The 27,627-nt window shown below is 57.3% G+C and overlaps 2 protein-coding genes across 3 annotated transcripts; one reads left to right on the top strand and one right to left on the bottom strand.

Moving 5' to 3' along the window:
- The first annotated feature begins 620 nt into the window (after positions 1–620).
- PICK1 (protein interacting with PRKCA 1) lies at positions 621–18,828 on the top strand. 2 transcript variants are annotated; one of them, XM_057742940.1, is made up of 13 exons: positions 621–707; positions 1,012–1,109; positions 2,215–2,326; positions 7,936–8,064; positions 10,108–10,174; positions 11,319–11,408; positions 13,718–13,771; positions 14,159–14,221; positions 15,151–15,284; positions 15,727–15,819; positions 16,642–16,692; positions 17,357–17,501; positions 17,980–18,828. In XM_057742940.1, exons 2-13 carry the CDS (start codon positions 1,069–1,071, stop codon positions 18,252–18,254), a joined length of 1,254 nt encoding a protein of 417 aa, XP_057598923.1. In that variant the 5' UTR covers positions 621–707; positions 1,012–1,068; the 3' UTR covers positions 18,255–18,828. The 2 variants fall into 2 exon arrangements, with proteins under 2 accessions (XP_057598923.1, XP_057598922.1); XM_057742939.1 differs by having other exon boundaries at positions 681–858.
- Positions 18,829–21,017: 2,189 nt separating this feature from the next.
- On the bottom strand, positions 21,018–25,437 carry SLC16A8 (solute carrier family 16 member 8). Its single transcript, XM_057743059.1, has 4 exons — positions 25,224–25,437; positions 24,327–24,470; positions 23,238–24,065; positions 21,018–21,334 (listed from the first exon to the last, which is right to left on the bottom strand). Exons 1-4 carry the CDS (start codon positions 25,435–25,437, stop codon positions 21,018–21,020), a joined length of 1,503 nt encoding a protein of 500 aa, XP_057599042.1.
- Between the last annotated feature and the right edge of the window lie 2,190 nt (positions 25,438–27,627).

The raw sequence follows: 27,627 nt of genomic DNA, 5'->3' as shown, positions 1-27,627 counted from the left end.
TTGGAGAAAAGAGGCACGTAAAGGGAAGGGAAGGGAATCCAATCTGTCAATAGCAGAGCCACTGACCACAGGTGTGCAGGTGTTAGATAGGCCCTGAACTAGGTGGAAGGAGTCTCAGGGTCGAGATCTGGATCTTATACCAACGGTGGGAGGCTCTGGACATAATCTCTTCCCCTCTCTGGTAGTTAGCTTCTTGGCCAGCAAAACTCAGATTAGGCAGGCATCTTGAAGGATCTTTCCAGCTTGGACACTGTCACTCTTGTAGAGGAGTCACAGCACCCTAGCACGGGGTGCTGAAAATGTGAAAGGGAAAGTGCCGGGGTTTGTAGTCCACTGAACTTCGCCGGAGGTCTCCCCGACTAAGGATGCATCCGTTGCCACGGCAACCAGCCAGGCGGCTTGGTCCACGGCGTTCCGCTGAGGAAGCTGGGAAGAACCCTGCCCTCACCAAGATGGCGGCGGCCACAGGGCAAGGGGCGGGGTTGAGCGCTGTCGGCCTGTCCAGGCTTTTCCTCTGCTTCCGCTTTTTCAAGCTAAGGGGGAGCTTCCGTCAATACTTGTTCTTTCCTGGTTCTGGGAGCCCCAGGAGGCAGGGAGGGAAGGGTTGCCAGCAGGGATCAGGGCAACTACCCAGGCGGGAAGGCGGGACTTCCGCCTCCTGCCGGAAGTGACGCGACAGTCGCGGCCTCCGACAGGTGGAACGGCAGGTGGGTTCAGGTGCCAGCCTGGCTGGGACCTGGCAGTAGGACTAACGCTTCCGGTGGGCCACAGAGGCAGCTCCCAAGGGCCTGGAGACCCGTGGGGCCGGCTCTGGAATCTGAGCCCTCCGCCCTGGCCTGGAGTCCCCCCCTATACGTAGTAAGAACCACCTACCCACCCCCCACCTCGGGGACTACCCCCGTCATCCGGAGGGGAGTGGGAGGGCCCCGCTCTCCCAGACGCGGGGGTTGCGATTGGCATTTAAGCACTTTGGTTCCCTAAGCTCTGCGCTCTTTTGTCTCCCGGATCCAGTTCCCCATTCCCCTGCTGAGCTGGGCAGTTAGCCAGCCCACTGAAACTCTCGGAACCATGTTTGCAGACTTGGATTATGACATCGAGGAGGATAAACTGTGAGTATGTTGTTACCTCAAGTCCCACGAGTGCAGGAGCCCCAGGTCCCTTAGCTCCCTGGACTTCCCAGTTCCACAGAGCCTTGCTTCTCAGCGGAACATTAGGTCTGGTACTGTAGCAGAAATGAATCCTGCCCTTCCAGGAGCTCACCATTTGGAGGGGGCTGTGGACACGTTGGTGGATAAATACAATTCAGGGCCATAAGGGTGCTAATGGAGAATGACCTGACTACCGCGAGAACCGAGCAGGCCAAGCAGTGCCTCTGATGGGGTGTTCAGGGAAGGCTTCACAGAGGAGGTGGCAGTTGAGCCAGGTTTTGAAGGATGAATAGGAATATGATAAACATACCTTCCTCCCCAGCACAGATGATTAGTGGAGCAGATTTTCAAAAATTAAGTTAGTCTCCTTAATAGACTATATCCTCCCTCAGAGCAAGGACTGGGCTCCAATGCCTTTCTATGCTCTCAGCACTTAGTTTGGTGCTCAACATCAATAGGTTGCTAGCAAATGTTTGTCAGTTGAATAAGAGAATAAATCAGAATATTTACCACAAAACATAAATAAGTGCTAATGTATAGTGAAAACTGAGAGGTAATTGAGTACAGCAATTGAGAGATGGGTGATGCATAGTTTAACAGGAGAAGTCTTCTTGGAGGAGGTGGCCATTATGTTCCATATGTGCCTGAGAAGGTGACAAGGATAGAGTCTGACTCACATCTTAGAGGGAGAATGAAGGAAAGAGAAGGGGGACATATTTTTATGGAGTGCCTGCTCTGGGCTGGGTTGGTGTTAAGTGCCTACCGTGTACTTTCTTACAAGAACTTGGATGAAGTGGCCATTTTTTATCCATAGCATTTTATGGGTGAGGAAACTGAGATGCAGAGAGGTGACTGACTTACCCAAGTCCCACGGCTGATACATGGCTGAGTTGGGCTTTGATCCCCCATCAGCATGGCTCCAAGAGCTCTGCGACGTTCCAGCACAAAAGGCTGTCTTTTTGGCCAAGTGAGAAAGAGAAAAGGCTGTACAGCAGTTGTCCCTGTCCCTGTCCCTTCCAGTCATCCTTTCTCCAGGAGACTCAGCTGCACGTGCTTCTCTCTCTAGCGGAATCCCTACTGTGCCTGGGAAGGTGACCTTGCAGAAGGATGCTCAGAACCTGATCGGGATCAGCATTGGAGGAGGAGCCCAGTACTGTCCCTGCCTGTATATTGTCCAGGTATCGAGCACTTTCAAGGTGGGAGGGAGGTGCCGGAGGGGGCGCGCCACCTCCCTACTTGGGTGTGACAAAGGTTTATTTCTCCACTCTGCACAGCTGACTCCTCATTCCCTTCAGAGGGGCTTCCCCGAACACCCCCTCTCAGGAGGTCTGCTCTTGTTTTTCTCTATCATTTCAGCTTGTTCTTTTCCTTCTCAGCACTTATCACCATCTGTACTCATGGATTTGCTCATTAGTTCTATATCTAGCTGCTTTTCCAGATTCTTTGCACTGTGAGGGCAGGATCCCAGTTTGCTTTTTCACTGCAGTCAGCACCTCGTACAATGCCTGGCAAATAGTGGATCTTTGATAAAAATGTTGTTAATGAATCAACAAAGCCATCAGCCTTTGGTACTAACTCAAGTGAAGCATAATGGAAAGACTAAAAGACTGTGAAATAATAATGGCCTGAGTTCAAATGCAAACCTCCCTGCTTATTAACTGGTTAATCTCTCTGGGCTTCAGTTTCATCACCTGGAAAATGTTGATATAAAATATGTAGATCTGAGCATCTTTGGGTTGTTGTAAAGATTAAACAAAATGACATCATATAATGTCCGGCCCTTAAGCTGCACTCCCTCGATAGCAGCTGCTGTTATTATTTTTTTAAGATTTATTTATTTATTTATTTTTGGCTGTGTTGGGTCTTCACTGCTGCGTGTGGGCTTTCTCTAGTTGCAGAGAATGGGGGCTACTCTTCGTTGTGGTGAACGGGCTTCTCATTGCGGTGGCTTCTCTTGTTGTGGAGCACAGGCTCTAGGCACGCGGGCTTCAGTAGTTGTGGCATGTGGGCTCAATAGTTGTGGCTCGCAGGCTCTATAGCACAGGCTCAGCAGTTGTGGTGCACGGGCTTAGTTGTTCCGCGACATGTGGGATCTTCGCAGACCAGGGCTCGAACCCGTGTCCCCTGCATTGGCAGGTGGATTCTTAAGCACTGCGCCACCAGGGAAGTCCCTGCAGCTGCTATTATTTTTATGACAGTTCACCTTCCCAGGTGATCTGCCAGCAATACTGAAAAATTTTGTGGTCCTTATAAGAGGAAGAGCTGCCCTGGTGATATTCTGTCAGCTGTGACTCAGGAGTGGGGATAGGCCTTCTTCACTGTGTGGCTGGTCGGAGTCAGTGATCTTTCTGTAACCTTGGAAGGAAGCTTGTCCCCTCAGACATAAACTTGACCTGGATTCTACTCTGTTCTAACCTTCTCAGCTGCGTAGCCCTTGGTGGCAGATGGGAAACTGCAGTTTCTCTGAGGCTCTTGCAAAACAGTGGCTTCTAAGACCTTGAAGACGGAGCTTCCCTGGATCTGGCCTTGCCTGCTCAGGGTGTGGTCTTTACGAGCAGTTTGGCCTCCTCTGACCCAGGAGGTGTTAGGAAGGCCTCCCCAGGCCTGGCCTCCTTGCTGCCTGCCTGCTCAGCCTCCCCTGCCGCCTCCCCCTTGCCACCTGGTGGGGGCCAGGTTTGTTCTTAGTATAAACAGTGATGATAAAATAATAGAATTGATTTTTTTCCAAATTCAGTTTTATTTTTAATCAAAGACTACCTGACTTGCTGTGAACAAGTCAAGAGTGCTAAAAACCAATGTCAAATAAGCAATCCCCGTCCGAAGCCCTTCTCACTGCCCTTCCCCCACCCCAGTCCTACCCCCACCTCAATCCCAGAAGCAATCCCCCTTCCCACCCTTTCAGCTGTTGATTCAGGTAGGAGGTCCCAGTTTTCTTAGTAAGATGCTTACCCTGTTATTTCTTGATCTATCGCTTGTAAACATCTGTCAGCTTCTCTCAGTCTAGGAGATGAAAATTTAGCTTTCTTCCAAAAGCACACTGTTTCCTCTCACTTCATCTTCCCGACATAGTTATCCTGTCAATTCTGGTTAAATCAGTATCAGTGCAACAGATACTCTGTTCGGGAATGTTTTCTGAAGGGCCTGGCCAGGCTATTTTGTAGGTGCCAGAGGTAAGAAAGCAAGAAAGCAGAGACCCCGCCCTCAAAGAGCTCGGACAATAGTAACATGCTGTTTTACGTACTGAGCTTAACGGCCTTCTGTGGTTATGCTTTTTCAAAATATATTTTTATCGTGGTGAAATCCATATAACATACAATTAATGGTTTTAAAGTATTCAGTGGTATTTTAGTTCCACGAAATGCAGCTACCTTCTCTAGTTTCAGAACTGTCTCATCACCCCAGAACAGCCATGCCCTTTGAGTGATCACTTCTCACTGAAGTTCATTCACACTGTAGCCTGTTTCAGTACTTCTTTCTTTTTGTGGCTGAATAGCATTCCATTTTTTTAAATTAATTTTTAAAATTTATTTTTGGCTGCATTGGGTCTTTGTTGCTACGTACGGACTTTCTCTAGTTGCGGCGAGTGGGGGCTATTCTTCTTTGCAGTGTGTGGGCTTCTCATTGCGGTGGCTTCTCTTGTTGCAGAGCATGGGCTCTAGGCACGCGGGCTTCAATAGTTGTGGCTTGTGGGCTCTAGAGCGTAGGCTCAATAGTTGTGGCACACGGACTTAGTTGCTCCGAGGCATGTGGGATCTTCCTGGACCAGGGATCTGAACCTGTGTCCCCTGCATTGGCAGGCGGATTCTTAACCACTGCGCCACCAGGGAAGTCCCAGCATTCCATTTTATGGGTAGACCACCACTTATTTTTCCATTCATCTGTTGATGGACATTTGGGTTGTTTGCACTTTTGGCTGTTATGAATACTACTGCTGTAAACATTCGTGTCCAGTTTCTGTGCAGACATGTGCTTTCATTTCTTTTGGATATAAATCTGGAGTAGAATTGCTGGGTCGTATGCTGTGCTTAAATTTTTTGAGGAACCTGTGTTTCGTTTCTTAATTCAGTCTTTTCTTGCTCTTTTTTTAAAAAAAGTAATTTCTTGAGTTTTTTTTCCATTTGAATTCTCCTTGTGTTTTCAGTACATTCCCTCCCTTCCTTCCTTCCTTCCTTCCTTCCTTTCTTTTATATTTATTTTTTTGGCTGTGCCTGGGCTTAGTTGTGGCACGCAGGATCTTTGTTGCCATGTGCGGGATCTTTAGTTGTGGCACACAGGGTCTAGTTCCCTGACCAGGGTTAGAACCCGGGCCCCCTGCATTGGGAGCCCGGAGTCTTAACTGCTGGACCACCAGGGAAGTCCCTTCAGTATATTTTCCTCAAACATTTCCCTTCATCTTTCTGTCCCCCTCCCCTGGTCTTTCCTCTTTGAACCGTGCCTTCCTCTTCTCTAGTGGATTGGATTCCCCATCTTCAGAATCCCTCTTTCTTGGCTTCCTTCCCTATCTTGCTGGAGCACGTCTCCTGTAGCTTTCTGAGAAAGGCTGTGTGGGAGGTTGGGTTTTAGAGACCTTATGTCTCTGAAAATGCCATTATTCTGTTTTTTGTTGTTGTTGTTATTCTCATATTCCTTTCAGTTGACACTTGAGTGGATCAAATTCAAGAACGAATGTCGAGGTTGAAAATAAAATTATTGCAAATAATTTTTGCTTAAAAAAAAGGACATTTCATTGTCCTTTGCCATCAATAGTGTTGTCGTGTGTGACGGTGCCAGTCATATTTCTGATCCTTTATTTGTAGTGATGTGTTTTATTCTTGGTCTGTCAAAACTCTTGGGCACTTCTTTTTGTCCCTGGCATTCTGCAATGGCATGACGATGGCTCTTGGGCCTTTCTCTGACTATTGTGCTGGAGCCTCAAAGGGCAGGTTGATGGGAGACCCCATGTCTTTCTCTTATGCGAACATCTCTCGCATAATCCCTGATGCTGTCCTGCTCTCCCTGTCCTCTCTTTGCTCTTGTAGACTCCTGTTGGTTAAACCCTGGGCTTCCTGAATTGATCTGTTAATATTCCCATTTGTTTTTTTCTGGCTGTCTATCTCTTTTTCACTTTCCTCTGCTTGGTTTCCAAAGCTCCTTTGGCATTTTAAATTTCAATTATATTTTGCATTTCTACGAGATCTTTCCTATCTTCAAATTGCTCTTTTTACATCATCCTGTTCTTGTTTTTCAAATAACTGTGAAGGTATTAGTCGTGGTGTTCTTTTTGTTTTTGTATTGTCCCTGCTTTGTTCCTGTTTCCTGTGGTTCCTTTTTTCTGTTTTAAATGCTTTGGTGTTTTTCACATGGGACGCTTTTTCAAGGGCCCAGTATTCCTCGCCTGTCTTTATTTTTAAGAGCGATCCCTCGCAGTCACTACAGGTTTCAAAGTTCTGTGTGCCAGCTGAGTCAGCTCATGGGTTCTGCTGTGGGGCATCAGACGAGTCTCCCAGTGTCCACAGAGAGAGGCCTTTCCGGTGGAGGCTTTCAGGGCGGGGTCCTCCTTCCAGGCTCCCAAGGGGAAGGGCAGTAAGCCTGGCTGCTGGCAGTTCTGGGGGCCCACAGGGGTTAAGGGGCTGTGGGACTCACTCTTCAGTGTGTAAACATCTCCTGACCCCCAATCCCCTGAGTCACGTGCTTCATTCCCACCTCCCTCGTCCCTGGCCCCAGAGTTGGGAGCTTTTCTGAGGCCTAAACCTCCATGTTCCCCAGACAAGGGGCAGTGGAGGGTTGTGTGGGTGGGGAGGGAGCCTGGAGTTGAGTCCACCCCCCAGTTTTCTACCTTGCCTTCCACCCACCTAAGGATGTTTCCAGAGGTCTACTTCTTGACCTGCTGGTGGTTTCCAGCAAAGAGTAACTCTCTGTCATCAACCCCCTCTGCAGGACCTTGGATCTCACTGTTTCATCTTCCAAAAACAGTTAGATAGCTCTACTGATGTGATCTCCTTCACCATTCTTTTTCAAATAATTATTATGTTTTTAGTATGATTCTGGAAGGTAGCACAAAGAAACATTCATCTTAGTTATTTCATTTTTTCCCTCATAATATTACATATATGAAACATCACAAAATATCCTTTCTACATGCTTTGCATAGAATACTTAGAAACTAAAGATAAGGTAGAGGGGAGACAATAATTTTGGTGTCTCTCCTAGCGGTTTTTTCCTGATGTGACTTTTGTATTCTTGGGTCCATCTCTGCACACACTTGTATGTCTGCTCGCCCCTGACCCCGAGTGTCCCCCACACATCTGTCCTTTAACAGACACATTCAACTGCACTCAGTGAGTGCAGACCCCATGGAAGGGGTCACCTTGGGAGAAAGGGCTCACACATGCCGTGGGGCCCTTGCTGCCTGGGGACAGAGATGAAGTGCGGGAACTGATAAGCAGTACTTTGGGGCCCCGAGTCAGTTCAGAGCAGTGTTGTCGGAAAAATCTAAAGAAATGGCTTTGGAGGAGCAAACACTCTGATGGGCGTGTAAGGTTTGGTGTATTTGATATCAGAGAAGGAGAGTCTCATCAGTCACCTCTACCTCCTGTCCTCCTTCCCCTTCCCCAAGAATGTGGGTCCCTCATTTCTGGCTGTTGGGGCGCTTTCTCCCCTTGCTGTCCTCCAGCACCACTTCAGGGATAGAGGGTAGAAACCAGGACGGAGCCACGCGCCGGTTGGGGTGGAGGGAATGACTTTCCCCCGCCAGGTTTCTTCCCAGCTTTGCTTTTCTCCCCCGCCCATCCCCCTTATGCACCCACAGGTGTTTGACAACACCCCAGCCGCGCTGGACGGCACCGTGGCAGCTGGTGATGAGATCACTGGGGTTAACGGCAGGTCAATCAAAGGCAAAACTAAGGTGGAGGTGGCCAAGATGATTCAGGAGGTGAAGGTAAGGGCTGCTGCGGGACTGGGGACACAGAGGCCCTTCTGAGACCTCCAGCCTGCCAGAGGCCCCTGTGGGTCTAGGAGGGGACCGGCCCTTTCACAGCTCCCTGGGTCACATCCCAGCTCCTTTGGTTTCTCCCGTTCATTCAGTAGACACTAATTATGCTCCAGGACTTGTGCTGGGCCTTGGCGAGAGAGTAGGCACCAGACTGAAAGGTCCCCCGTCCTGGAGCTCCCAGGGGAGCTGTCAGACTAAGAACCACACCGTAGGGTGGGCCAGCATGTCCCCAGTCAGGGCTGGAGCTGAAGCTAGAAGTCCGAGGTGAAGCTTCCTGGGTCAGTAGACACCCAGTAAATGTCCACTGTGCGTGCTGGGCCCAGGAGGGTGTAAGAGGGAAAGAGGGGTCCCCCCACCCCCGTCCATGTAGGTACTTTTCGTCCCCTGGGCCCTGGGGCAGCTCCCGGTCCAGCTGCTGGTCTCCTGCCCTGTAGACCACACTGCACACTGCCTGTTCCCTGCTTCCCCCTGCCCGCCTCCGCTGCCAGCGGCCCAGGCCTCTCCCCACAGGGCCCCTCTCTTCCTGAACGGCAGGCAGCATCCCGGCCACTCCCAGAAGCACGCAGCCCTTTTGCCATTTGCTAGAGATTTTTGCTGCTTGTAGCTCTTGGGAAACCAAAACAGTGAAGGAAGAGCAGAGCCACAGGGTGATTGAAACGTCTGAGAATCAAGCGGCCCAGCTGTATGTTGATTTGGCCGAGTGTTTGGGCTCCCTCACCCCATCCATGCAGACCTCTCCTCACCTCCCATCCGTCCTCTGTGTCTTAAAGGCCTGCCACCAGCATCCCTCACAGCCCCTCTTTCTTACCTTAGCCCAGGGCCAGCGGCTTCCACCTTCTCCCCATTATTCTCCTCTCCTGCTCCATCTGGTCTGGGGTTTACCGTCCCGGGCATTTCCTGTCGGGCAGAGGAGCTCATCGTGGAAGGTGGTGGGCCGGGGTTCATTCTCGTACAGAAGTGGGGTGTGTGTGCCCCCCGGATCCCCTCCCTCATCCCCCCACCTCTGCTCACCAGAACCCTCCTTGTCCTCCCAGGCCTGTCTCGCCCCTCACGTGGACCACGAGAACTGGAGCTCTCGGTGGGTGTGCGCAGCCTGGCCGTAGCGCAGGGATTCCTCAGATACCACATCTGGGTGCCAGGCAGAGATACAGCACCCATCTTACTGGTGCCTAGAGGGAGGGAAGGATTTGCTCGTGGTCACACAGTTAGGCCAGAGCGCAGGTCTGACTCCCACCACAGTGCTCTTTCCTTTCCCTGCAGCTGCTCTCCGCGGCAGTCCTGCACACACGGCACGGCAGCCCGAGAGCCTTTTGCATCTAGCCCTGACTCACTGCTTTGGGTCGCTTAGGATGCAATTTTGAAATTGTGTTTCTCATTTGAATGGATTCAGTCCCAAGTTCAAGGGTCTTAAGATTTTAAGAACGAGAGTGACCGTGGTGGCCTCACGTAGGCAGGGGAGGCTTCTCGGGAGGAGCTCGCCCCTCTCTTTCAGTCATCAGACTGCGATTCATGTAATTTCCCCAAATTGCATCGGCCTCCCTGGCTGGCCTCAGGCCCTGGGGGGCTGGGGCTGCCCCTGCACCTGCTTCCTGGCATCCCAGCACCAGGCACAGAGAAAGTTCTCAGGCATGTTTGTGGAGTGAATGGAGGGACTCCTGAGGGTGGGGCTGGTGTAGAGCACGAGAGAAGATCCTCTGTGCGGCAGGTAAAAATGACGAGGCAGAGGCTTGGAGTGTGGCCGTGGTATGGGGAGCTAGGAGCACAGGACGTCAGAGACCGCCAGGCTGTGAGCTCTGTGGCAACAGCGACCCTGTCCGCCCTTGTCCCTGCCGATTCTCCAGGACCTGGCATGTGGTGAGAGAAGGCAGGACTCTTCCAGGGCTTAGGATTTTTTCATGACCCCAAGCTCCAGGGAAGACAGGCCTCCCCAGGGAAGGGGCTTGGGGTCCGGGGAACTCTGTCCCAACTCTGCTTGTCCTGCTTTTCCAGGGCGAGGTGACTATCCACTACAACAAGCTGCAGGCGGACCCCAAGCAGGGCATGTCCCTGGACATTGGTGAGCTGGGCCGGGGCGGTGGCGTCCAGTGGCCCCATAAGCCCCTGTTCTGCCTCCTCACGACAGAGCATCAGTGCTCACGTGGCTGCGCTCTTGGGCTCTTCTGACCAAGCCAATCCAAAGGGCCTGGGAAGACCCAGGGGTGCTCTGCCTGCGGTTGGTCCCGGGAACCTGTCCCTGGTTTCTCCCTGTCCTGTGTTTTACCCCACTTCCTCCTGGACCTTGCTGCTCTAGGGTTGTCTTCTGTAGGGCAGCCCTCCAGCTTACCAGGCCCAGTCCCTCACCCTTCTGCGAGGGAGGGTGGCCCAGCCCTGGCCTGGTACCTCATGCCCGCCTGCCTACCCCGGCCTCTTCCGCCTACCTGCTCCCAGAAAGGCTCAGGGTCTGAACTGGACCCCAGGTTTGGGGCAGAGGCCAGCCCTCTGCCCATAGCATGCCCGGGACACGTTGTCTCTTGCTGGGGGGTCTGTAGAAGCTTCAAGGCTCAAGAGCTGGACAGCAGCTTCAAGGTCCCCTGGGCCAGCCACCTCATTCCACATCAAGGCCTGAGACTCCGAGATGTGCTGTGTCCCTGGATGAAGGCACACCTGGATCTCTCGGCTCTGGGGTCCAGCACTGCTTTCCTATGCCCTCGGGCCAGAGCCTCCTCCTGGTTTTTTAAGGAAAGAGGCTAAGGGCAGATCAAGTCTGTCCTGGAGGTTTTTTCCTCTAAACCCCTCTGGTCCCATCCTGCTCCACTTCCAAGGACCGAGTATGCGACCGCATGTGCAGTAACTGAGACTGGAGCCTAAGGCCAGTTGTCATGGACAGTGCCTCCTCTCCGGGATGTGGAGGAGAGGTTCTCTGGTCAGCCTGTGGCAGCTCTGGGCTCTCAGTGGTAGCCACTAGCCACTTCGAGTGCCAGGCCCTTGGTTAAGTGCTTTACATAGTTACTGCTTCCAGGCTCCCAATGCCTCCCTCAAGTGGAGAGTGAATAGGGCAGGGGGTCCAGAACTCCATAGTGAGACCCTCTCTACTTGATAGTCACCCCCACAGCAAACCCCAGTTCCGCCACTGGTGTCACTCCCAGTGAGTTGTGATAGGGCAGGGATGGCCTGGGGGCCCAGACTCTAGCTCACTGAGTCCCTTTCTCACCTGGTCCCAGTGTTGAAGAAGGTAAAGCATCGGCTGGTCGAGAACATGAGTTCGGGGACCGCAGATGCTCTGGGCCTGAGCCGGGCCATCCTGTGCAATGGTGAGTCCCCTCCTCCCACCCACCCCTGGCCCCGGGGGACTCAGGCCCAGGCCTCAGGGGGAGGGGCACCATGGCTGCCTACCAAGCCGACGTGGGGCCCGCTGCATCCCCGGAGGCCTCTCCAGCTCCCGGAGGGCATTCACAGTGGTCAGCGGAGGCATCTTACAGCCAGTGTCCCCCACTCCCCAGCAAGGGTTCACAGGCCCAGGTCACAGATGAGACAGATTCATGGTGGGGAGGTGTCTCTTTCCAGCTCCCCAGGCTGGTGCCTTCGTCACTGCCCCCAGTTGCTCTCCCACAGCCAGGCCTCCCTTGCCTACCCTCCCCCGCCTTCTATCCTGTGCCCTCTTGGTACCCAGCATGCACTGCGCTGCTCCCACACCGCCCACGCGGCCCCTGCCTCTCTCCAGGAGGTGGCGCTGTTGCCCGCGTCCCAGTAGTTCGTGCCCAGGGTTGGAGGTGGCTGCTCACCTTGGGCAGGGGGAAAACCGAGTACACGCACATTCACACCCACGCACGCGTGTGCACACACGCTCTCTCCCCGGGGGGGCCCGTGAAACACTTGGTCCTGCTCCTGCTGTCACCAGCCTGAGTTTATAAATAGCAGCAGCTCTGCTGTGTACGTGTGGGGACAGATATAAATACCTATATAAATTGTAGGCTCAGCTGGGCGCACTGGGCTTTATTGGCTGGGACGTGGGGGTGGGGTCTGAGCTCGTTCCAAATGGTGTACAAAAGTGGCGGCTGCTATTTCCAGCTTCTTGGTGTCTATAAATCCCTGTTACTGTAGTTACCGTGCGTTGGGATGAAATTAGAACTGGTTGTTGTGTTTTTTCCCCCCAAACCTTGCAATTTCCCCAGCCTTAAATAGGGTTTCTAAAATTGAAGCTGTCATGATGTCCCATGACCCAGCTAAAAACAACAGCACAGCGCTTACGTGGCTCCTTCCCTGCCAGGCTGGCCGGGTGCCAAGGCTCTGGGGAGCCAGGGCCTGGAGGCAAGCCTGGTGGCCGAAGCCTCCTGAAGACCTCCGAGGTGCTCCCTTCCAGCCCCCAGAGCCCAGGCCTTCCTCCCGCACAGCCTGACACATAGCTGCCTTCTCTGCCCAGAGAAAGGCTCAGACCCGGCTTTTGCTACTCCCTCCTCTCCTCCCACTCAGAAACCCTGGCGCAGTCAGCACAGGAGACTGGGGAGCAGAGGGCACCCTGGCCTGCACTGCCCTTGCTGTGTGCCTTTAGGCAAGTTGCCTTACCTCTCTGACCCTCGATTTTCTCTGTAAGATGAGGGAAGGAGTCTCTGCCTCAGAGGCTCATGTGGAAGAAGGACTGAGCTGTGTGGAGGGCACTCAGTAAGGCCAGGCCCTGTTCTAGGAGGTGGTAGGCAGGGAAGTCACCGACATGGGCCTTCTGCTGCAGTTGCTGCCTGCGCTCCAGGTGGGGAGGTGGGTGTGGACCTCAGCCCCATCGGAGCAGAGGAGGGTGGCGCTCCTGCCGGTGGGAGCCCCGCCCCACCCTGATCTGGAGTGCAGCCCCATCCCTAGCCATCCACCTACTCCTGTTTTGAGCCCTTGAGGTGAGGCACCTGCCCCTGCCCCTTGCCTTTCAGCCTTTACTGTCCCTGCCAGTCATGGCCTGGCCACTGTCACTGCTGGCCTACGAGCCTTGAGGGCATAACTTGGATTTCACTCCCCGCGGGCATTCCCTGGCCCAGCACGGGGTCTGGCGCACAGCGGGTGCGGCCTAAACCCCTGTGAAGGCAGGGAGGATGATGGCCAAGGCCCGCTCCCGCTCCCGTGCAAGCTCCTCCTTGAAGCCCCGCTACATTCCTCTCCCCTCCCAAATTGCTCTCCCCTCTGAGCCGGCAGGTGGTGGGGGGGCTGCCTTAGAGTCACTGCCCATGCGGCCCGCGGCCTTGACTGCCAGGCATGGGCCTGCCTTCTGCTGGCCGTGGGGAGCCACCCATGGGCTAGGCCTTGGGGAGGGTGCAACCGGTTTTCACTCCTGACTTCTGGAAGTACCGGCATCCTCGTCACCCTTCTGCCCCTGCGCTGTGTCCCAGCCTGCTGGGGTAGCACTTATCTCAGGGGCGTCCTGAGGGCAGCCCTGCCTGCCCCCACTTGTCTGGGTGTGCTGGGCTCTTTACGAAACACCAGTGAGCCCAGCTGACCCAGAGGTGCCAAGTCCCCCTCCCTGGGACCGCGTCCTGTGCTGCTCCTGGGTCTCCTGTGGGGGCCACCTCGCCCCTCCCAAGCCGGGCTCAGGTGACCCGTGGGCCTCTCCCCTCACCCTGTGGCTCTCTGCTCCCTGCAGATGGGCTCGTCAAGAGGCTCGAGGAGCTGGAGCGGACCGCCGAGCTGTATAAAGGTGGGCAGGCACACCCTCTCCGGCAGCCCCGTGGTGGGTGGGGTGTCTCACCAGGAAGTGCCTGGCACGGCTCTGCCCCGGGGTGGAGCTCTGGAGCCTCCTCTAAAGATGATGGCAGTGGGGGCAGAGTGCCAGCCTACACCATTCTAGGACCATGGCCATTAACAATTCTTAAGGAAAAAAAATCTTAAGACATACTTTTTCTGATTATAAAAGTGATACCTGCTCATAAAAATCCAATAATGGCCCACGTAAACCTAGTGAGGAAAGTGTGCACCTGAGCAACATGAGGGCCTCGGGTGGGGTGGGGGTTTAGAGGCCGTGTCCTGGGCCAGTGTGGTCCCCACCGTATGTCCTCAGCCCCGCTCTGTTGGGTCTCTCTCACAGGGATGACAGAACACACCAAGAACCTCCTACGGGCCTTTTATGAGCTTTCGCAGACACACCGGGGTAAGGATGCCCCAAACCTCCTGCGAGACCCTGGAAAAACCCTTGTCACCCTCTAGGCTCAGCACCCCTCCCACCCCCATACAGTGAGGGTGCAGCCAAGTTCCTCCTTGGGACCTTTCTCGTGCCCGTGCTCAGGTAGACACTGCAGCATCTCACCTCAGGTCAGGTTTTGGCTGGGTGTTATCCAGATGCTGGGATGTAGCAATAATGGGGCCAGAGGGGAGCATCTTGCCCAGCTAGTCTTTTTTTTTTGGCCACACTGCATGGCATGCAGGATCTTAGTTCCCTGACCAGGGATCGAACCCATGCCCCCTGCAGTGGAAGCGCGGTGTCCTAACCACTGGACCACCAGGGAATTCCCCTAGACCAGCTAGTCTTCTGTAGAGCACAGTTACTCATCCGGATTCTGTCCCGTCGCTTGCAATGTACGAGGCCCTTCCTTATTTGTGATCTTGTTTCCTACAAGTTTGTTAGCCAGGCAGGGCAGCTACAGTTAACCCTGTTTTGCAGTTGGGCAAAAAAGCTCAGATAGAAAAAGTGGTCTTCCAGCTCCTTAGGGGCAGAGTTGATCTTAGGACCAGATGCCCAGACCAGTACTCTGCCCCCAGACAATTTTACCTCCTCCAGCCTTGACCCAGCCTTTTCCCTTGGTCCAGTCATTTTGGGGAATGCGGGCCAGCTCCCTTGGTTGTAGACCCAGCTTCCTCAGGGTGTAGATTCAGCTTCCTCGGGGATGTAGATCCACCTGTCTTAGGAGTATAGATCTACCTTTCTTGAGGTGTAGACCCACCTCCCTTGGGACGTAGACCTCAGGCAGACATTGGCTTCCAGGCTGCCACGCCCCCCACCTTGCTTCTTCCCAACAAATCCCTGGCTTCTCCGTTAAGGGGTCAAGTAGGGGCAGCCTTCAGGACAAACTTGTCACGCAGCCTTTGGGGACGTGTTCTCCGTGATTGGGGTGCGGGAGCCCCAGCCAGCTGCTAGTGAGGCTTTTGTGAAGTTCGCTGACGCCCACCGCAGCATTGAGAAGTTTGGCATCCGGCTGCTGAAGACCATCAAGCCGGTGGGTCCTGCAGAGCGTGTGTGTGTGTGTGTGTGTGTGTGTGTGTGTGTGTGTGTGTGTGTGTGTGTGTGTGTGCGCGCGCGCGCACATGACAGGGGAGGGGGCAAGCAGAAAGGGTCCTGCCCTGGAGTCGGAGCACCTGGGGGCAGGTTCTGGCTCGGTCTCTTACACAGCTGGCCATGGGTGAGTCACTCCTCCTCCTTGGCCTCAGCGTTGACCTCCAGGCTGGTTTCTGGCCCTGGCTCCACCAGGGTCCCAGCTTGCCCTGGCTGGGATCGTCTTCTCGTCCTTGAAATGGACAAGGTGTCTGGGAGTGTCCTTTGGCTCTGCCACCTGAGTCCACTAGAAGGATTGACACATCAGTGCCCTTCCTTGTCACCCTGGCCAGCCTGACCCCCCTGCCCATGGGGGCCTAAGCGTCCACCCCATCCTCCCTTTCCAGATGCTGACGGACCTGAACACGTACCTCAACAAAGCCATCCCAGACACTCGCCTCACCATCAAGAAGTACCTGGATGTGAAGTTTGAGTACTTGGTGAGTGGTCTTCAGCCTCTGGGGAGTGTGGGCCTGGCCTACTGGGGTCAGAGCCCCCTGGAGGTTTGTTCCTGGTCAGTCAGCCACACGGTGGCCAGCAGGACAGGGCCAGAACCTCGGTCGCATCTGATCAAGGATGTGGGCCTGGTGGGGAGCTGGGGAGTCAGGCAGCAGCCGAGGCCCTGCCTCAACTGTTAGCGGAGCCCCTGAGAGCCCGGGGTGGGCAGAGCCCTTACACTGGACCACTCAGACTCCATGGAAATTTTTTTGGTCACTTTTAACAATAGTTTAGACTAGGTCACTGGTTATAAAGTGAACGCCAAGGGATGTTACTGAGTTTTATGTTCAAATAATAATTCTGTGGCCAAAGGAGTTGAGGAAAAATGCTCCACCAAGCAGGCCAAGGTCCTTTGCTTCATGACTTGTCAGAGCCTTTGGTAGACCCATGTGTAATATGGGCCTTCTCGAGCTCTTTGGACCATGGAACCTTTTTTCCCAGAAGGAAAAGTCATCTCTTGGGGCTTGAGTGTGGTAAACACTGGGCTGTCTCTCAGGCCCTTTCCACTCTCCTAGATGAGTGCCCTCAAGGCCACCGCACTGCCCTGAGCCTCCCGAGCAAGGGCCAGGCCGCGTGAGGGGCCAGCCTCTCCCTGGTGCATCTCAGCTCATCCCAGCTGAGGACGCGCAGGGCCCACGAGGCCTGGCACAGGTGCACCTCCAGGTGGCCGTGGGGTACAGGGTAGCACGGGAGGAAGTGAGGCCATCAGGGTGGGCACCCAGGCGGGGCAGCCCCCTGACAGCCCGGCTTCACCTGTCCTGCAGTCGTACTGCCTGAAGGTGAAGGAGATGGACGATGAGGAGTACAGCTGCATCGTGAGTGCCGCGGGGCCGGGGCGGGGGTGGGGGTGGGGGGGGGGGAGCGTTGCGCGGCCCTGGTATTGGAGAGGCTCGGGTTGCACAAACCTTCCCCTGCCTGCCTGCCTCACAGAGCCCCAAGAATGGGTTGGCTCTGCCAGGGACACCAGGTGGGCCAGGCCAGCCCAGGGGAGGGCTGCAGGTCTGGCCAGGCTCTTGCTTCTAGATATTTGGGGCGGTCCGCACCCCCCACCCCAGCCCCAGCCCCTCTGCGCCTGGGAGTCCAGGCCAGCACGCGGTGGGCCGCCTCCCAGCGCCTGCTCCCAGACCAGCTGCCCCCAGACTTGGTGAGGCTCTTGCAGGGAAAAACCGACTTTCCTCCCTCCTAAGAGGCAATTTTTTTACTTCTTACTTTTTAATATTTTTGGTATCAGGGTCCATCTGTGACTAAGTATTCATTTATCTAACGTGGTAAGGGTTTGGCTTTTGGTGGTTTGTTTCCGAAAGCGATCATAAAGTGCTTCTAGCACTCGCTGGCGCCTCAGAAATGGGGAACCACGTAGCTTTGAAAAGTGCCCTGTGGTGCAGGGGTGTGAGCTGGTGGTCGGCTCTGCAGCCTCCTCGCCCCGGAGCAGGGCTCCGTGCCCCGCGCAGGGTCCCTGATGTGTTCCCCCTGCCCCAGGCTCTAGGGGAGCCCCTGTACCGCGTAAGCACAGGCAACTACGAGTACCGCCTGATCCTGCGCTGCCGCCAGGAGGCCCGCGCCCGCTTCTCCCAGATGCGCAAGGACGTGCTGGAGAAAATGGAGCTGCTGGACCAGAAGCATGGTGAGGGGGGTGGGGCGGGGTGGGCACTGGGCCTGCGGGCCACACCCAGCCTCGGGCAGCTGCTACGCCATCCTCTCCCCATTCAGAGCTGGGAGGGCTGTGGCCCTGAGAGGTACAATACTTACCTGAGTTCCCAGGGCCAGTCCATGGCAGAGCTCTGAGTCAGACCCAGGATGGGAGCTTCTTGGAGCCTGGCCTGGGTGGGACTGGCTGTGCCCCGTGGGCTCCTTGGGGTGTAGTCCACCGCCCCGCCCCGACTCTGGCAGGGCTTCTGCACTCCCTGAACTGGGAGCTGGGAGGCCTGGGTTCTGTGCAGGGCTGGGCAGTCCTGGCCTTGCCCCCTCCCAGGGCATGAGGGATCAATGAGGTGCATGATGGGAAGCCCAGGGGAGGCAGGCGGACCCGGGTGGGCAGGGTCTTCTCCACGCGCAGGCAGCCCTGGCCCACTGGCGCCCGTCTGCCCACCCTCCTGCCCCAGTCCAGGACATCGTGTTCCAGCTGCAGCGCTTCGTGTCCACCATGTCCAAGTACTACAATGACTGCTACTCGGTGCTGCGTGACGCTGACGTCTTCCCCATCGAGGTGGACCTGGCCCACACCACGCTGGCCTACGGCCTCGGCCAGGATGAGTTCACCGATGGCGAGGACGAAGAGGACGAAGACGAGGAGGACGCGGCAGCCGGGGAGCCGTCCAGGGATGCGCAAGGGGCTGCCGGGCCCCTGGACAAAGGCGGAAGCTGGTGTGACTCCTGAGCGCCCCCTCGGGGTGCAGGCCTGGGGGGTAGGGTGAGTGGGAGGACGGCCGCGTGGGAGTGGGGGCAGGGCCGCCGTGCAATAGGGCGGCGCATAAAGGCCTGCTGGCTCGGGGCGCCTGCCTCCCTGCTCCTCTGTCCCAGCACAGCGAAGCCGGGCGCCCACTAGGAAGGGCACCGGGGCCGTGGCCGGGAGCTGGCCCCTGGCCCCTGGCCCCCTCCACCTTCCTTCCCCACCTCCCCAGCCAGCCGGAGAGCTTGGTCCCTGGACCTGCCTTAGGACGGAGCAAAAGGGCGGAAAGGAAGAGGGGTTAGAGGTGGCAGGACATCCAGGACCTGTTCCTTGTGGGCACCTCCACCGGTCCCCCGGAGCCTGCCGGGAGTCGGGGGCCGTGGGTGGACAGCCGAGCGTGGGGCCAGTGTTCCATGTGTACCCTCCCCTGGCCCGAGGCTAGCCCCGCCCCAGTGTGCACTCACCTCGGCGGCCTTTATTTATTTTACTCCCTCGCTCAGCCACTTCTCTAGGGAAGGGCTGGGCGCTGGGCCTGTACTGAATAAACACAAACCCAGATGGAGCCAGGCTCTTGGCAGTGGCCTCAGACCCTCTCTGCCCTCGACGCCCCCTCTTCTGCCTCCCTGATCATGAAGGGGGCCAGCGAAGTTTACTGACATTCCCTTTACAGCACTGACTCCTCACGGCAGTGCCGCGGACTAGCACTATTGTCCCCATTTACAGATGGGAAACTGAGGCTCAGGAGAGGCTTGCTCAGGGCCACACGGTGCACAGGGACAGAGTGGGACCTGCACTCAGATGCATTAAACTCAGGAGACTCCACTTCTCCTGCCTCCCAGGCTTTCTGCTCCGTGGAGCCTTTTACCTCCTTCCTCATTGTGGACGCTTCAGTGTTTCTGGCCATGAACTCAACCTTCATTTGGGGAAGGGCAGGACAGACACTGGGTCAGGAGGATGCAAGGCCCTAAACTGGGGAGAGTGTTAAGGGTGCCCTGGCCATTCCAGGCCACCTGTTCTGCTGGGGCCAAGAGGAGAAGTCCAGCGGGCAAAGCCACGCTAGGACTCCGTGTGTCCGGCTTCGTCTGGACAGCCCCAGTCCACACCTGTGGTCCTAGTGTAATTATTAATAGTGGCCCTGTTCCTCAAAGTGTCCCTGTTTGGACAATGAAATATGTGCTCGTCCTGAGAATGGGAGGGGTGCGAGGGTGAGAGGTGGGCAGGGTCCACAGTGTCCGGGGTGGGGGGTAATTTCCTGCTTATTAGGTTTGCGTGTGTGGGTCCAAGGCAGAGACCCTAATGGGATCCTCAGGCAGGATTGGGAGCGTGGAGAGAGGGATGGCCACATGGGCCCCCTAGAACCGTCAGACTATAACATCTCTCTGAAGGGACAGCCAGCGTGGAGGCCAAGGGCACAGACTGGAATCCACAGGCTAGGTTTCAGTCACAGCCTCTGTGACCTGGAGCTACCCCCAACCTCCTGTGCCTCAGTTTCCCTATCTGTGAGTGTGGCTAATGAGGCCGCGTACCTCCTTGGGTCTGTAGGAAGGTCAGATGAGTTAACATTGTGAAGGGCTTAGAACGGTGTCTGGCACAGTCAGTGCTCGGTGAGGATTTGTTAAATAAAATAAGATGTCACTGCTCTAGTGGCTCAGGGGAAACCACACACAGTGTAAGCTGGCCAGGCATCCGCAGGGGTTCCCCACACCTTCCCAGGGCAAGGATGGAAAATGAGACCGGGGGAGGGGGTCACCAGTAGGACAGGTTCTCTTGAGGAGTACGGATGAATGGAGTCGGGGTCTGCGGTGGGAGGGCTGCTTCTTCCACTGGGCCCTGGTCACCATGCTTGGGATTTGGAGGGAGGGAGGCAAGGAAAGGGGCGTCCAGTTTTTGGGAGGAGAATGAATACATAGAGAAAATAGGTCCCTAAACCTTCCCAGCCATGATGAGACCTGGAGCTCCCTGCACTTGACTCAAATTGCCACTGAGGAGCTATCCCTGGGACTCCCCTGGGGATGGGGGAGCAGATGCCAGGGTCAGAGCAGTGGTGTCCACAAGGACACATGTCCAGAGCAAAGGCCTCAGGACACCTGAGTTTATCCCTGAGAGAGGAGACCCGGAGCCCTGCTGGGAGAGGGTCCCTCTTAGGAACGCCCCCGCCCCTCAGCTCTCCCAGCTGCCACAAGATGGGATCATGGAGTCGTGTACTCTCCACCTCCAGCGTGTGAGAGGAGCCAGGGCTCAGGGCCAGGACCCAGCCCCAGCCCACAACTCGGAGCTGTACTTTCTCTGCTCTGGATCCCTCCAGCGGCGGGTGCTGCCAGCGGGGGCTTCAGTGCACAGCTCTGAGCAGCAGGGCTGGAGCTGCAACACCTTCCCCTGCCATCCTCCACCGCCACCTCTGCCACTTCCTACCCCAACACCCGCCACGTCGGAGGGCCCTGGGGAGAGCCTCTCAGACTCCCTCCTAACACCCACCCCACCCCACCCCCCGCCCCGGAGCAGCCAGAGGCGCAGGAACAGAACTCTGTCACTCAGCTTTATGAACTTTAGATTCACACAGGCCCAAACCCTGCTGTGCACAGCAGCTTCACTGCCAGCACCAGGGCTGCTGGGCAGATGAGGGAGGCAGCTACCCACATGGACCCCAGGGGTGACCCCCAGAGCAGCCTCCCATGTGCCAGGGGCAGCCAGGGCTCTGAGATGGGAAGCCCCATTCCCGAAGTCCCTGCCACCCCACCTAGTGCCCCTGCGCTACACAGACTTGGAGTCTAGCCCGAGTTCTGCCTCCACCTCGGGTTCCGAGGGCCCAGTCCCTAGGCTTGGCACCTCCAGGGCCTCGAGGCCACCGGGCTCCTCGGTGCCAGTGGGCAGGGGCTCAGAGTCCACTTCATCCTCAGCATCCTCTGTGTCGCTAGCCCGGCCCTCAGTGCCTGGGCTGGGCGGGGCATCCTGAGAGCGCCGCAGGCAACAGTTGGTGGCGACAGCCATGAAGACCCCCGCCAGGGCCACCTCAGAGCCTGCCAGGTAGAAGATGATCTCGTAGTTCTTCAGCGCGTCCACTAGGCGGCCTGTGGGGAGTGCAGATGGGGAGGTAAGGGCACACCCTCAGATAAAGGGCAGTGCTCTTGGTGGGGCTCATAGGTGACACACACATGCCCCAGTCTGTTCCCATTTTACAGATGCAAAAATCCATGAGGGTTCTGCCATTTGAGATCTTAAAACCATCACTTTACCTCCTTGGACCTCAATTTCTCAAGTGATATGGGGCCTTTGGTGAGACAGCACTCCACAGTTTACAAGGGACCTCCTGTCCCTGGGATTCAAACCCAACACGTACCCTGGGCCTTGCCCAGCTGCGGATATTTGACCTGGGAGTGGGGAGAGCACTGGACTCAGCCCTGCCCTTCTGGGGGCCTCCAACTCTTGCTCTTTCCAGTTAACCTCCTTGGTCTTCAGGGGCCTGGCTCACTGAACTATTATTAGCATGGGGGCTGGGGGCAGGGCTTGTAGAACGGTAACTCCTGTCTCCTTCTCTGCATTTTCCAAGTTTTCTATCACAGGTACATGTTACATTCATACTCGGCAAAATCTTTTAATTGCAAATATTTCCCCTAAGGTGTGGGTCCTCTGTGGGCTCCCCCCTCTCTCGGAGTAATCCTTGTGGCTGTCCACACCAGGCTGTGACCCCTCAGTCTGCATCTCTGTGGCCTCAGGGAGGTTCCCCAGTGTCCCCCACGCCAGCTGCCCGCCTGAGCCCCTCTGAGCAGTACCCCAAACTTGTCTTCCTGACCCTTGCCCAGCCAGCCAGTCGCATCCCTTTCACCTGCGGCCCTGTGGTGTCTCTTACCTTCTTCTTACCCCACATGCCTTCTCAGCTTTTTAGATCCACCCCAGGGTCACACAAGAAAATGAAGGATGGGTCCCTGAGCCTCTGGCTGGTTTTATAGCTTTTGGTAGTGAACTTGGGGGCTGTTCACACAGGGGTTCAGGGGCTTTGCGGTTCCCACCGGGTCAGGTGAGATGACCAAGGTGGATGAGGGCACTCGGCTAGTCCAGCCCTGGAAGGATGGGCCGCTCACCCCATCTCAGGTACAGCCTGGGCCCCAGCAGAGGTGGCCCCTGTCATTGCTCCATCCTGCGGCCTGGCCTCAGCTCTCTCCTGCTCGCAGGCAGGCTTCCTGCTGTTTCAGGGATAACGTAACAACCCAGGAAGACCCTAATGTCCCGACCCCACCTTTCTGATCCTAGCTCCTGCCTTACTTGTATAGGAACAGTGTCTCCCAAACACACCTATGCCCTCTCCTGTGGGGTCCTGCCCTGCCCTGTGAGACTGCCTTCATGCCAGCCCCTGCAGGAAGCCTCCCCCTACCACCTCATCATGAGGATTTCCTATGATGTGTAGAGTGCCCAGCAGGCAGTGTGCACAGTGGAAGACTCCTCATGCCCTGCCTCCCTGTGAGCGCAATGGGCAACCCACACTGTGCTCCTGGTTCCCCAAGGGCACTCCCTATTCCCGTCACCCTTAGAGGCTGGGGAGACGAAAGCACTCAGATGCAGTGTTTCAAAGGTATGAACACTGAGCACTGGGCAGGCTCGGCTCTGATTCTGGGACTGCAGCTTGTACTAGGCCTCTGTGCCTCAGTTCCCCCACCTGCAAAAGGAGAATAAGCACCTACACTTCACAGGGCCTTTGTGCCGTCTGCTGGAGAGGACCCAGTGGGCCAGCTACTATCCACATTGGGTTCTCCCAGCTCATTTCCTGGTTTTTCCATCCCCACCCTGAGCTGGTGGTACCGCTTGGAGGAGAGGCTAATTGGCCATGGGAAGAGAAGTCTACTCCACTGGGCTGTGTCCGGCCCCCAAGCGTCCCTTCTCCCTCATCCCTGAATGTTCCATCCGGGATAGGGAGGGAGCTTCCCTTGGACTTAGGGGCACTAAGCTGCCGTCACCCTCTCCTCCAGCGGGGCGCACCGGCAGAGGGCGGTCCGATGAGCACAGCCACAGCCTCCAGGAGCAGAACCAGGCCCAGCGCACTGGGGAATCGGGGCGCACCCACAGCCGCCATGAGCACCTCGAACTGCAGGGCGCCCACCATGCCGTAGGAGAGGCCGAAGGCGATGCAGAAGGCGACAAGGGCGCCGTAGGTGCGCGCGCGCGCGCTGCTCAGGTCCGTGAGCCCGTTGGCCATCAGGGCCAGGCTGAAGAGGTAGGCGACATGAGGTCGCAGGCGCGCCAGGCCGGCCAGGGCGCCGCAGGCCGGCCGCGCCACGATGTCTACGAAGCCCACGATGGAGAGCAGGAAGGCAGCCTCGGAGTCAGGCACGCCCGCGTCCTTGGCGTAGTTCACCAACAGGATGGCGGGCACGAAGAGCCCGAGCGCCATCAGGAACTTGGTGACCGCGTACACGGCGAAGGCGCGGTCCGTGCACACGGTCACGTCCAGCAGGCGCCGGCGGGGCCGGCCACCAGAGGGCGCCTCGCGCAGGCGCAGTCCCGCACTGTCGGCCTCCGCCTCCCCGCGAGGGTCCCCCGCGCTGTCCTTGCGCGGCCGCGGCCCCGACCCCGGTGGCGGCCGCATGACGGCGCCGCACGCGCAGCAATGCAGCAGGAGGCCGCCGAGCAGCAAGAAGCCGCCGCGCCAGCCGAAGTGCTCGAGCAGCTGCTGGCCGAGCGGCGACAGCGCCGACAGGAACACGGGGCTGCCCGCCGCCGCCAGACCGTTGGCCAGAGGCCGCCGCCGCTCGAAGTACAGCCCCAGCATGATGAGCGACGGCTGGAAGTTGAGGGCCAGGCCCAGGCCTGCGGGCGAGGTGGTGCTGGGCCGGGCTCCCCGAGGGTGCCTCTCCCCAGCCCCCAGCGGGAGGGAGGGGCGAGGACCCGACGGGACGGGCAGACCCCGGGGGCGGGGGAAGGCGGGAGGGAAACTGAGCCGAAGGACGAGGACCGCCCCTCGTGGGGAAACTGAAGACAGGAGGTGATGTAGCAAGGACCCCTGACCCCCATCTACACCCCCACCCCCACCCCCCACCCCCCGAGGAGGAGAGCAGTGGGCACGCTCACCTGTGAGCACCCCAGCTGTCAGGTATAGCTCCAGGAGGCGCGTGGCGAAGGATGCTAGGACCATGCCGGCCGAGGCCAACAGCCCACCCACCAGCATCACCGGGCGACAGCCAAAGCGGGTCACGAGGATGCTGGACACCGGGCCTGTGGGCAGGGCAGGGTCACCAATCGGGCCGGACCCCTCTCTGGTAGACACTCCAGGCTTTGTACCTCCCAGCCTTAAAAGACGGCTTGAAGGGATGAGGTCAACCCCACACCCCACCCCTGCCTCCCGTTCGGAGAGGGCAGTGTCGTGCGTAGCCAAGGTCACGTAGTTTGGCTGAGACAGACCAAAGAGAGCCCTACGGGGGACGCAGGGGAGGAGCCTGCACAGGCCCCCAGCCCTCCTGAGAACACGGAACATAAAGCAGAAGGGGTGGACCCCATTCTCTATTATCTTCACAGCTGGAATCACAGCTTGAGCTGCCTTCCTACCCAGGCTTCCCTCACCCCTCCCCTCCACCCCCTGCAGGCTGCTTGGCCATGATAACGCCAGCCTCTCCTCCAACCCACAGGTGGTTAGAACTTTGGGAATGGGAATCTTATTCAGATCTCAGTATCCCCCCCGCCGGTAACATAGGCGGGTGTGGGTCTTTTGACAGAAATGGAGAGGCCCTTGCAGCTGGCGAAGCTTGTCAGGTCAGCAACCTGGGTGCGGGCTCCACCTCTGGCCGCTGCCCCACTCCTGCCCTCTGCTCCCCTCTCTGGTGCTAACGTTTCCACAGGAAGGAAGGGGTTTCCATGCCCACCCCGAGGGGCCTGGAGGATGCTCAGGGGCTCAGGTGTCTCCTGGTCCCTGATCCCATCCTCAATCCTGGGCCTGGGGGAAGGGGGAGGGATCCGCGAGGGGGCGCTGACCGGTGCCGTAGAGCATGGCGAGCATGATGGAGGACACCCAGGCCGTGTCGCTGTAGCCCGCCCCGAAGTCGCGCATAAGCGCGCGGAAGAAGACGCTCACGGCCTTGGGGAAGCCATAGGCGAAACCGGTGACCACGAAGCAGGCGCCCAGCACGGCCCAGCCCCAGCCACCGTCTGGGGGACCGGGGCCCCGCCGGGGGCCGCTAGCGCCCATCGCCGCCGCCTCTGCTGGAGGAAAAGGGATAAGAGGGAGCGGAGAGGGTCTGTAGTCCAGACAAGAGAGGGGGATGGAGACCCCGCGTGGGGAAACTGAGGCACGGGGCTACCCACGTGAGCCCTGCTCGGAATGGAGCCAGGAGGGGAAATGGGAGGTAGGACCTCACCCCGAATCTCCCCTCCTCCAAGGGGCGTGAAGGTTGACGGGTGGGTAATAGTCGTTCCCACCTGAGCCTTGACTTCAGGAAGACTCCCTCTGGAGGACACTCCTTGCCTCTCAGGACCTAGTAGTGCCAGGAGGGGGGTTCGGATGAGCCAGCAGCCAGTGTGTGACTGGAGGCATGTGAGGGGACCGACAGTGTCCCCAGTGTGCACATGTGAGGGTCTCAGGACAAGGGAAACAAACAAGGTGTGGGGTGGAGGGGGAGACAAGTGCCAGCTGCAAAATGGGTGGAGTTCATTTTCCTCCTTGGCCTTGGGGTATGTTCCTAATTTTTCTCAGTGATCAGGAATGTTTATTGTCATTTAGTAAATTATGAAAGAAAAACCAAAACATGTTGTAACAACATTAGCCTTGTCTCAGAAGCCAAGGGAGCTGAGTTCCAATTCATCTCAGCTTAGCCATGGATTTGCTCTGTGACTTGCGCAGTTCCCCTGCCCTTGCTGAGCCTCAGTTTTTCCACCTGTAAGGTGGGTGACTGAACACTCCAGGCCATCTGGGAATCTTGGTGATGGGTGGTCAGATCTCTGGCTCCACTGGACAGATGGGGGCCTTTGAAGGGGCACTGGGAGAAAGACCCTCTGCCCTCCAAATCCTTAGCAGCTCCCCAACGCCTCCACAGTTCCAGAGCTCCACCCAGGGTGCAAAGCAAGCTGTATCCCTTCCACCTCTGGCCCAGGCTCATTTCTGCTGTGGGTTCCCTAGAGCGGGAGGGGTGGCAGTAGCTGAGGCCTGGGACCACCAGCAAGTCATCCTCTGGTGCCCTGGGACACAGCACCCTTTGTTCTGGCCTGTCTCTCCCCATCCCTCCCCCCCACAGGTCCCAGGCAGTCCCGTGTCACTGTAGCCCACGCCAAAGTCCCCATTTCCCCCATAACAGACCAGGAGGGGGCCTCACAGGCAGGATGGACCAGCCCACGGCTGGGGCAGTAGCCTCCCTTCTTCCCCTCTGCACTGGGGTCTCCCTCCTGGCCTTGGGCAATGCCAAGTGCCCGGTGGGACTCTGCCCTTCCCCAGCCAGGACCAAGTTCTGGCTTTGTCACCACAGCTGCAGCCACGTGAGGACCAGGACAAGGGGTGGTCCTTGGCAGCCCTCGCCACACACTTACCTGAGCCGTCGTGTGGGTTGGGGTGTCCAGCCTCACATCTCCTGAGTCCTGCAGGGAGGGGCCACCCCACCGGCTCCCCCTGTGAAAGCCTAGCCTGGTAGGGGCTGCAGCTGAAGACTCCCGGGCTTCCTGCAGATCAGCCACTCCACAGCTCGCTCCCCCAATCCTGGGACTTAGTGTTCTCCTACCCCCAGCCCCCTAAGAGGCTTTCCTCTGGGAGGGGAGAAGGGACAGGGCAGCGACCGAAGCACAGGGCCCGGCTGGGCCTCATAGTGGGGCTCCCTGTCCCAGGCCCATCCAGGAAGAGCTAGAGATGCGGGGAGCCCTTCACCTCCTGGAACCTCGGGCAGAGGACACACAGAGCCTTGCCCTGGGGGGTCCCAGTGGTACAAAGGGCACAGCGCTGCCCTGGAGAGAACCCACCAGCCCTAATCACCTCAACTCCTCGCCTGCCCCCTGCCCCCAGGTCACATTCCAGGAGGGGCCTCCATGGCTTTCCCCTGGATAAAGCTAATCCAAGCTGCAGCCTGGGACTGAGGGGGTGGGGACGGGCCAGAACAAAGGGTGCTGTGTCCCAGGGCGCCAGAGGGTGACTTGCTGGTGGTCCCAGGCCTCAGCCACTGCCACCCCTCCCGCTCTAGGGAACCCACAGCAGAAATGAGCCTGGGCCAGAGATGGAAGGGAAATAGCTTGCGGGAATTAGGGCAGACCTAAAGACTTGCTTAAAATGAGGGATGTGAGGGACTGGGAGTGAGTGAGGCCTCCCAGGGAACTGCCAGTGAACTTCAAGACCTTCTGGACTCCCTTCTCCAGTGGGAGGTCTCCATCCCCATCTCCAGTGGGAGGTCTCCATCTCCAA

This window comes from Hippopotamus amphibius, chromosome 7 (assembly GCF_030028045.1).
Source record: "Hippopotamus amphibius kiboko isolate mHipAmp2 chromosome 7, mHipAmp2.hap2, whole genome shotgun sequence".
In the NCBI taxonomy this organism is placed as follows: domain Eukaryota; kingdom Metazoa; phylum Chordata; class Mammalia; order Artiodactyla; family Hippopotamidae; genus Hippopotamus; species Hippopotamus amphibius.
The sequence above is the reverse complement of the archived record's forward strand: the minus strand, read 5'-3'. Positions and strand labels throughout refer to the sequence as shown.